This window comes from Anopheles aquasalis, chromosome 3 (assembly GCF_943734665.1).
Source record: "Anopheles aquasalis chromosome 3, idAnoAquaMG_Q_19, whole genome shotgun sequence".
Lineage (NCBI taxonomy): Eukaryota > Metazoa > Arthropoda > Insecta > Diptera > Culicidae > Anopheles > Anopheles aquasalis.
The window spans coordinates 49,851,894-49,862,030 of record NC_064878.1 but is presented as its reverse complement, the minus strand read 5'-3'; the positions used below and the strand labels follow the sequence as shown (position 1 = coordinate 49,862,030).

Sequence of the window (10,137 nt, the reverse complement as noted above, 5' to 3'; positions counted from 1 at the left end):
GTTGAACATCTTGCAACCATTCAATATTTTATTAATACGAGATTCTGATATTTTAAGAGCAAATGCGAATTCCAAGAAATAGACAATCGATTCTACGACGAATAAATTGATGAATCTTACTCTATTAATTATTCCTTTTCGCAGAAATTCTGAAAAACAATACTTTATGGAGACAAATCCTGAGAGTTATTAAGCAACTCTTTTCTAAAAATCTAAAAGACTCTGGTATCGTCAGCTCCGTCATGAAACACATCCTGCAACCTCTTTCGCGAAACCTATTGTAAAAACCACAAACGAACGATAAGGCGGATTCCCTGATCCCCCCGGATGCCAAGTGCAATGACCATTCCGGAACGTGTGTCCCATGTTGCGATGATATTCAATCTTCCGCCGTCATCGTTGTCCTCGTCGTCATCGTCATCATCGCTGTTCCCGTTCCCAATCGTAGCACCCGGGTGACAGCGGGTAATTGCATCTCCCCTTTTGCTACTCGCTGCTCGCGCACTGACAACACCATTCGAAACTCACATGATGGGGAGTGAAATAATGTTGTATTAGTGGTTTTTCGTCACAATCGCTACCACGGAGAGGTAAGGATAAGGTGTGGTTCTCGTCCCGTTGCCAGATCCTGGCACACTTACGACTGCGAGAATTGATTTCATCCTTTTTCAAGGCCAATGATCACACCAACCCTCCAGAGCTCGCCCAAGTTACAAGTAGTGTTTCTACACCAGCACCACCATCAGTAGAGGAAGCTGCTTGGCAAGAACAAGTAAATACAGCAGAAAATTGCATTATAATGCCTGTCGCCTTCGATAAGCGTCGTCGGGTTTCTGCTCCCCGGGTTGCACTTGTCATAAGCAATTGCAATGAAAATCAATTTCTTCGCGGCACCCGAGTGTATGTGTGTATTACGGTTATCTTTGCGCTACTGGACGTGCCATGCTACCAGAAAGGGGAGCGAATTGAACTAACTGTGCTGCTGTGGCGTTCCGCTATCGTGCAGATCGTGCATCACACATTAAAGCACTTTGAGTGTGAACTTCATGCTGCTCCACGTGCGCCTTTGGCCGTTAATACATTCGCGATACACAAACATCAGCTGGTGACCAGTGACTGATTGTCTGGCTTTCCGGGAGAGTCCCTTCCTGCCACTAAATGGAACACTTGCCTTTTGTGTTGTGTTGTTTTGCAAGAGGGACCTTAGTATGGCCTGTCTCTTAGTTTAATTTACGATTCTTCATTCTTTGCTCATATTAATTGCCAAACTTACATCCATCCCCCAAGACACTAGCAGCCACCACCGAAACCGAAAGAAATCGATCGACTCGAACTTCATCGGAATGGTACTGAAGAAGTGACACTACACTACAAATGCGGGATAGTGAGTGCATTCCAAAACACACCGTGCCCATAAATATTTGCTCTCCTGATATGCAAATTGCGTCATAAATTTTCGATGGAATGTGTGTTTGTGGTCGAGTTTACCGGTGAGCGGGTTTACATTTCACCGCCGGCCTCACTACCATTGCAATCGCATTGTTCGTTTTTGGTGGCGGAGAAAGTTTTCTTGTTTCCCATCTCCAGCCATTGCTCTGCTCTGTTTTCGGTGAGTTCACCATTTACCAAGCGGCAAGGTTAACGCCGGTAGCACACCGCAACAGAGACATCTCGTGTTGGTTTGGAGTGCGACCAGATCAAACACCCTGGACCGCACCGGAGGGCGAAAGATGCATTACACTACAAAACGGGGCAGAACTTTCCCCATACAAAGAACCATCATGGTTTCGATGGCGGTTTAATGTGTTGCCGCTGCATCGTTCACAAACTGTTGCTTGCAGTTGTAGGGTGAGCAGAAACAAGTTTTGCTTAAATCTTGAATATTACGACCTTGTGTGGACAGAAGACGATCGTCTAGCAGCGCATTCTTAGTTCAAGTTCTTTTGACTGGATTCTATCAACAGATCACATGCTTTATGCTGTCCGAAAGATGAAAAAATAAATTAGCGTTTTATTAAAATATTTTGTTTTATTCCAAAACCATCGAACGAGAATGCAAAAATATCAAAAAAACCTCCAGACGGGACAAGTTAATTCCAGGCTAAATTACTTTGTTACGAAAAAATCGCAACATTGCCCTTTTATCGCTCGTGGGAATACTGAACCACCGCTGATAGTGTAAAATTCTGTTGGCGTTAAACTCTCAACATCAAACACCTCGCTCACTCGCTCACTCAATGTAGTAGCTTCCCGCACACGGCGATGGCAGCACCCAGTAGCAGCGCCCCACTAGCAGTGCTGGTCATCTTAGACGATCCCTAAAATGGAAATGGAACACATTGTAAACCCCGTAAAATCGTCAACGCACGGTGGACGCGACGTGATAGCTCTGTCGATGACGCGTGCGCGCCCGCGAGCCGCTAATTGTTTCATACCGAATAGCTGGTGGACACCGATGACGATCCCATACCATTCGGATACTTGTAGATCGTGGTCTGCGCGAACCCATTCTTGTCGCGCTGCGTGTCTTGTGATACGATCTCGGGATTCCCGAACGGGAACTGAGGCCTACGATGATACGGATGGGGAGAGCGATGAAAATAATTGGAAGGAGTTCAAAACACTAGCAAAACTCATTCTTACGGCGGGAAATTCGGGAAACTTTGAGGTTGCTGCGGACTTCTTGCCACTCGTGACAATTGCTCGTGGCCACGATCGACATCTGCAAAGGTCCCATGCAAAGAGCGGTTGAACAGATGTTAATTAGCTAGCCCAACAATCAAACAAAGGCCTCGTAGGAACACACAAATGTCGCACAACGTCATTACCTTCCGACGGCGAAGACGGTGCACGGCTATCCACACCGAAGGCCATCAAGGCCATCAGCAGCAGCAGGCAAGAAAACTTCACCAAACACGAAGCCATCCGTACGGTTTGATCGCGTCAAGTAAACTGTTCCGGGGTTTGCAGCATGATGATCACCTCAGGGGCCTCCTGGGTTCGTCCATCTCTTCCCACGGCCACTGCAAACGTGTGCGTGAGACGCACAATGTTTCGAGCGACGCTGCTTGTATTTTTGACAATCATGCTCTGGAGATGACTAACCTGCTAGGCTGCCCCCCCCGTGGCAGCATCGCCGCAGACGGGCGCGTTATTTGTTTTGGTTGGCCGCCGCTCACCCGAACGCACACCAACGTGCATCCGGGCTTGGGTCTGCTCTGGAACAACAACCACACACGCGAACATGAAATTTGAATTTTATGTTAACATTTTAACTCTTTCAGCTGGCGAGCGATCGAGAGAATGGACGAAGCAAAGATCAAAATAAAATGCCGGAAAACAGACACAACAGTTTCGGTCCGCTGGAACTCACTCGACTGCATGATCGCCACTATGGCTGCGAAACGGTGCCCTAGGTGGCCATTGTATCTGCATTGTTTCCGTAGGTGGTACCGGGGATGGTTTGATGGTGGTGAGTGAGCCGCCGAATGTGTCACCAGTTTTTTGGCGGTTGACTCGTTCAATAAGCGTCACAATCTTCATTCGTCTGTCGTTTGGGTGATTCACTTCCTAAGAAACCTCTAGTGTCGCCGCTTGTTATCATCCGCCAATGATGTGCTGTGGAAGGGGACAGGGTTAAAGTCATAAACCGGTCATACTTCTTCGGAAAGGAATCAAGCACATCACTACGATTGTGATATATGGGGTTGGTGTAGCACAACGGCTAGTTATGACGAATCTTATTGTTTTGTGCACAGACGGTTTGTACATAATACTTTCAGCATGTTTTGACACGATACCGTCTAATAGCCATTTTAAAAATATGAAAATGTTCTAAAAAAAACTCTCTTCCTGATGGAGAGGCTGCCTCCTGCATAGTCGCAGATACAAAAATAGTGTTCCTGGTTTCAATAGACTGAGTGTATTAATAATTTAATGATATCATGGGATCGAGAGTCTTGGGTAATTCGCTTTGATATTTCGAGAAGATCTTACGCGGGACTACTTAAACTCATGTGCTAGTCCCATTTTTGATTCATTTAATTTCATTTGCTAGTCTCAGTTTTGTTTCAGCAGAGCATTGCCAAACTAAATTCATTTATGATCTCTAAATATTTATGAAAGGAACTGTTGGTAATTTGTTGTTAGTAGTTTATAAAGACAGCGAAGAAAAGAAAGGCAAGACCCAAGAGAAGTTGCTTAAAAATAAACAATCAAGCGAACGATGCACTAAGCTACAATACCAAGAAACCAACATTAGAAAAGATACTCTATTAGCAGCCATTGAATGATAAATCCCTTCAAATTAATTTCCGATGCTAAATAAAGTCATCTTCAATCTACCTCATTGAGCGTTACACATGCTCCAGTGCTACAAATTGGATTTGTTTCTTTTCAATTTTGAACTCAACCCAAATGAATCATCCACGAGCGTGGAGCTCTCTTCTTCACGACACAGCACGAGTGTACATCGTAACCGCATTACCCTACCGGAACCGGAAACCGATGGCAAACAATCAAAACAGCATAACACAATTACCTTCGAACCATTCGAAACCAACACCCGTCGCATGAGCTGGCACCCTTTGGCGAATGATAATTAAGACACAAAGCGTGCGGCAAAAGTGTCCCAGCTCCGGCATCGGGATGTGAAACAAAACCACGACCTACCTCTACCTGGAACTGGTCGTTATTATGCCAGCTAATGCCCCAACTGGTCTCCAAAAGCCTAGACCACTTGCAATGTCCTCCTAACCCAGAAACCATGCAGTATGCAAGCGCCGCAGACACCGACGAGGACCAAAAAGGAGACCGAATGTAATTAGAAGACGGAGACCCCCTCGGGCTGCCGGATGAATATAAAAATTATCCTCCAAGGACACCCCAAGCACCAGCTCACCCCCGCGGCGGTAGTCGAGTGTCCATATCAATGTTGGCTGCATTCGCCAAGTCATAAACATAATTGCGATAATTGAAAGGGAGAAGTCTAAAATCTAAACCACTTAGTCGTCGTCGTCGTCGTCGTCGTTGGTACGTGTTGGTGCGGACCAGTCCGCAAGGATGCGGATTGCATGCGTTGTTCCGGCCAGCATATGATTCCAATTTTCTAGTTCCACTGCATCTCGGCCTCTCTCTGGCTGTCTCTCGGTCAGACGAGTGGGACACAAATTTAATTTTATGAAAGCACGTAGCTCTACTTGTATCTATGTTTAGTAGCATCCTCGGGCACACGTGTCGCAGACACATTGCGGGCACCATTCCGATAAGTGACAGGTTGCTAAACTGTCCGACCGATGGCCGCTGGTGCCGCATAGCTCGTGATTGTTGATTGTGGCTTCCGTTTTTGCTCCTCATTAATAATTCCCTCCAGCCATCCTTCCAGCGAGCGTGAGTGCAGCAAAAGGCAAAGCACGATATCATGCTGCAGCAGAATGCAGCAATGCATTTGCAAAAGGACTCACTCCTCTGCTGATACACTTCCCAACAGTACACTGTATGCGATGAGAGGACGTTGGATGGATTATGCAGCACAAGCTGGACGCGCCATTACAAGCTTGTAACGTGATTTTAAGCCTCACTGCCAGGGGTGTTGCATTTTCACACCTTCTCGCCTAGGTCACAGGTTCAAGTGGCCTTGAGCCAGGTGAAACGGAATTTATAATCACCAGTGGCCACCAGCGGAGCCAGGATTTTACAAAATGTCTCTTCTACAGCTCCTCCGGTGGTCTGTCGTAATCGGTACTTGGGTTTTAGTGGGAACTATCTTTTACCCAACATGCCAGGAAAGTCACTTTAATGGTGGTTAGCTTGAAAACTAGCCAGCCATAAACCGTCCACTGGTGACCACGGGACCAGTCCGGTCCTCCTAATTGACAAATCCAGCCAGTACACCACGGAATCGACACTCAAAAGACGCGCCCTTTGGCGGTACGACTGTCCACTGTCCCCGAGAATGCCGAATGCTGCGATGATGATAAATGTTTAATTTTAATTTAAACTCTCACCACCCTTGGGAGAAAGGGTGAAATCATCGCAGTACCTCCCGTTTCACCACCCTTTCTCTTCGTGCTGGTTGCTAACAGCTTTTAATAATTTTGTCAATTCAGCGAGAATAGAGACGGAAGGGATGGGCGGAAGGAGCGTAATCGAGGGTTTAATTATGGAATGGACGGTAGCATCGCCGGAAATTTCATCACGCAGCGCAGCACGGCGCTCTGCATGGCGGAAATTAAGTTCCTTGAGGAGTGCATTTCCTGTACTCTGGTACAGTCAGGCTGGTGGCGGCTTACAACGGTTCGTGTTGTGAGGCGAGCCAGCGGCACCTCCATCTTATGCAGACTAGATGCGCTGGCAAACAAGAAACCGTTTTAATGCATGCACATGCCAATTAGCAGATTGTGCTACCGTATGATAATGGAATTCGCTATATTTAATGAAGCATATTCGATTCAATGCGATGATGATCGTGGTGTCCGGAGTATGCGCTGTCCCTTCATGCAACGGCATTAGGATGACCAATTGAATAACCAAATTGGATCGCAATCCAACGCAATTCACTATAAATACAGAAACAACGATACTCAGAAATATTTATATTGTGGAGCTTCTTAAAAAAGTTTCCGTTTTTTCAATTTCTGTCAGCATTTTGAAGTAGATAAAGCTGGCACACGGTGATGCCTACCGATTGAATAATGATCAATCCGGGTTCGTCGCTTAAGTCTTAAGGGGCAAGTCTTTTGATTTGAACCAAAAACGGTGCAATTCGTAGCTGCGTGATGGGTCATCAGAAAAATAGAAATCAATATTCTTATCGTAGATTATAAGTATATCCAGGTATCCCTGTAGAGTTTTTGTTGATTATCCAATTTTACGATTTTTGGCAGATTTTTGTAGTTGAAAAAGTTATACTTTTCACGTTTCTATCTTAAAAAGTTGAGTTTTGCATATTTGTATAAAGATGAGAAACGCTCTAAAATCTTGTAAATCACTCACAGTTTACAGAAATATTTGATTACTATGACAAATTTAGACAATACAATTTTGTATTAAAAAAAAGCATTACTTTCCCCTCAAAATATGTCTTTTCCAGACCGAACATCTTTGAAAGGTGCATAGAACAAAAAAAAAACAGAAAATTAACAACTACCAGCACCTCCCTCCAAGATCTGAAGCCCCACCATTGTAAAGCGTAGGGTATAAATTTCCCTCCTTAATGGTACAATTCCTCATCCGTTGAATGAGGAAGAGAGCAGGGGCTCAAGTTTCGCAGGCCCCCAAAAACTCCTGCATCCACCGTTAGAGGAAAGATTAACTCAAACAAGGCCTAATAAAGCTAATGAAAATATATCCTCGCAAGTGCCTTGGAGCCAGCGGTGTGGCAGAAGCAGCAGCACCTCATGGTCCGTGTTGATTCGTTGCAATAAATCAAGCATTATGATGATTAGAAAATATTTTCACCGATGAAATATTGAACCATGTTTATTGTCTGCACTCGACCACATTCCAGATACGCCCAGGGCTACCGCCCAGATGCCAGAATGACCAGCAAGGCCTTCGAACTGCGAGGAGAACACCACTAGCAGACCCATTCTCATTTAACAGACTCCCGCCTCACGCCTCCGGCCTTGCATGGATCCAGAAGTAGTGGAATGATTCGATTTGTTCACCTTGCAATGAAGCCTGCACGCCAGCTTACCCATACCTACCTTGCCTGCCTGCCTGCCTACCACACTGCAAGATGTATTTAGCGTATCACAACCGAGGCTGATGGAAGCAGATAATTTATTACGCAAATAGGGGCCCCACGACACGACTCCGACGCCACGCGCGGTTTGCCGAGAGTTTTCCCTTTTACATAAATGCAGAACGCAACACTGGTCGCCGCCACAGAAATGGCCACGCTGGGTTACTGGTGAATGATTTTGTAACCACGCTCACCGGCACCCTGGTGGCCATGCTTCTGACCGTACGCCGAACCGACCTTCTCGTACTCATTCTGTCCGTGGTGATGCTTGTGGTCCGCATGATGCTCATCGTACTTGCCCTGATGCTTGCTGCCCTCCTTCTTGTAGCTACTGTCCTGATGTGCACGATCCTCATGGCCACCGCTTGCCTTCTTTCCTGCTTCGTCCGCGTGATGCTGATGGGCCGATCCGTACTTCCGGAACTGTCCCTGATGGTCAGCCGTATCGTAGAAGATGTGCTCCTTCTTGTACTCATCCTTGTGGTACACATTGTGGTAACCCGTCGTCTTCGAGCCCTTCTTGTGGTGCTTCTTCTCGTGATGCTTTCCACCCTTGGTCCGTTTGGCTGCCGCATGGTGATCGTGGTAGTGCGAGCCTTCGTCGTGGTGCGAATGTTTCCGATCCCCTTCGTGGCCGTACTGATGCTCATGATCCTCCTTACCGTAGCTACCCTTGCTGCCCTTCTCGAGCTTGTGCTTCGAATCGTATCCCTTCACTCCCTTTTCGCCCTTCTTCTGGTGATGTTCCTCACCGTAAGCAGAACCTTTGGACTCTTCTGTCTCTTCTGGTCCATGCTCCACCACTCTGTACGCCTGCCCGTGATGCTGATCCTCTTCCTCATCGTCCTCATCATCCTCATTCGCCTTCTCATCCCCCTCTTCTTCACCACTGTCCAGCTCGTACTCCACGCTCTTCACCACCGGATAGAACCGTGCACTTTCAGTCAACAGATGGGGAACGCTGTGTCCATCCAACGGCAACGAGCCCAGCTGAATGGAATGGCCCGGCGAACGACTAAAGTAGAAGTAACTCGATGCGGTCGCCTCATCGCTAGACCGGTGCACTGGCGACGACGCAGAAGGTGCACCGAACGCCAAAGAAATCAAACACAACGCCACCACCACCACTGTCACCGAACAGCGCGCACTAGATAGCGACGACATCTTGGACCGCACAATCGAACTGGTACTGCACGGTGGCCTGGTGCTGCCGGCCGATCTTATACCCTTCCAGACGATCTCCGAGTGATCTGTGTGGCTGGTTCGAATCGAATCGAGGTGTCGAGGAGTGTAGGCGCATGTTGCGATTCGATTTGCCTACTTCACGCCTCAACGCTTCACGCGCTCGATCACGGGCTCTGGCTAAACACCTGACGGTGGAGAGCGGACTACCAAATCTAGCCTCTCTGGCCCTGGAGGGTTTTGTACGAATTTTCTGAATCGATCTGCTGCGGCCAGCCGCAGGCCACCCAGCCCACCGCGTAACCTTCGACCGAAAAATGGAAGGAAAATCATTATCAATGCCAACGTCAGAATGCTGCGAATGCTCTCGGAGAACGCTCTTTCTTTGTCGTGTAGCGGTGGCGAATTGAAATTTGGCTCTTTAAACAGCCGTGTCAGGCAGGAAGCCGATACGGTAGGATGTGTTCTTTTCACTCGGTTGGAATGAAGAAGCGGCCTTGATGTTTGGGTTCTTTAATAGATCGAACTGGTCGGGGTCGCGGCTTGTGGTGTGCCATTCATGATTATGCATGCTGCCTGGTTCAGGTTTTTTTTGCTGGGTGTTTTACTAAAAAGCAAGTTTCGAATTTTAAAGCCAAGGCTAGCAGATGCAACTCTTTGGCTGTTTTCCTTCAGCGTGTTTTGATTAGCTCGCGAGCACGTGTAAGCCACATTACAATTAATAAGCGGGATCATAGCTTATGATCTGCTTCGTAAGCTACCACATCCCAATGAAGCTGTTTACCTTTATTCTCGTTTCGCGGCAGGCTCTCCAGGGCAAACGATGAAGTCATTTCTGAATCGTGATCTCATAAAGGAACGCGACAAATTAAGCCTTACCGTGGTAACGGTCGATGTAAGGGACGCGTTACTAAAGCACCCTCAGCTGAGCTCGCATAAGTCGGCGTAAGTTCTGCATGAGTTTGCTCACGCTTTCCACTGCGCCGCCAGCCTTGGCAGCATCGCGGTGGTCGGATGGAATGCAAAAAAGGAAAAAAACTACTTCAGTCCCTCTGCAGCGGATCCGGTGCAGTTGGCTTTAAGAGTTCAAGAGGCAGAATTGTCGGTGAACGTGCACAGCAGAGCAGAGAGTGCCGGCACCGATGCAGGACCTTTGGTGGTGCCTGCTTTGCAACAACACAGTAATGGAATTTAATTAGCCACACGGGTCT

At 47.2% G+C, this 10,137-nt stretch overlaps 2 protein-coding genes across 3 annotated transcripts; both read right to left on the bottom strand.

Annotated features, from left to right (window-relative positions):
- Window positions 1–2,008: 2,008 nt before the first annotated feature.
- Window positions 2,009–2,942, bottom strand: LOC126576107 (uncharacterized). Of its 2 annotated transcripts, none has more exons than XM_050237221.1 (4): window positions 2,807–2,942; window positions 2,644–2,722; window positions 2,436–2,568; window positions 2,009–2,318 (listed from the first exon to the last, which is right to left on the bottom strand). In XM_050237221.1, exons 1-4 carry the CDS (start codon window positions 2,823–2,825, stop codon window positions 2,235–2,237), a joined length of 315 nt encoding a protein of 104 aa, XP_050093178.1. In that variant the 5' UTR covers window positions 2,826–2,942; the 3' UTR covers window positions 2,009–2,234. The 2 variants fall into 2 exon arrangements, with proteins under 2 accessions (XP_050093178.1, XP_050093177.1); XM_050237220.1 differs by having other exon boundaries at window positions 2,829–2,937.
- A 4,964-nt stretch (window positions 2,943–7,906) lies between these two features.
- LOC126576721 (histidine-rich glycoprotein-like) lies at window positions 7,907–8,908 on the bottom strand. The gene has a single exon (XM_050238027.1). The coding sequence runs from the start codon at window positions 8,906–8,908 to the stop codon at window positions 7,907–7,909; it is 1,002 nt and encodes a 333-aa protein (XP_050093984.1).
- Window positions 8,909–10,137: the final 1,229 nt, after the last annotated feature.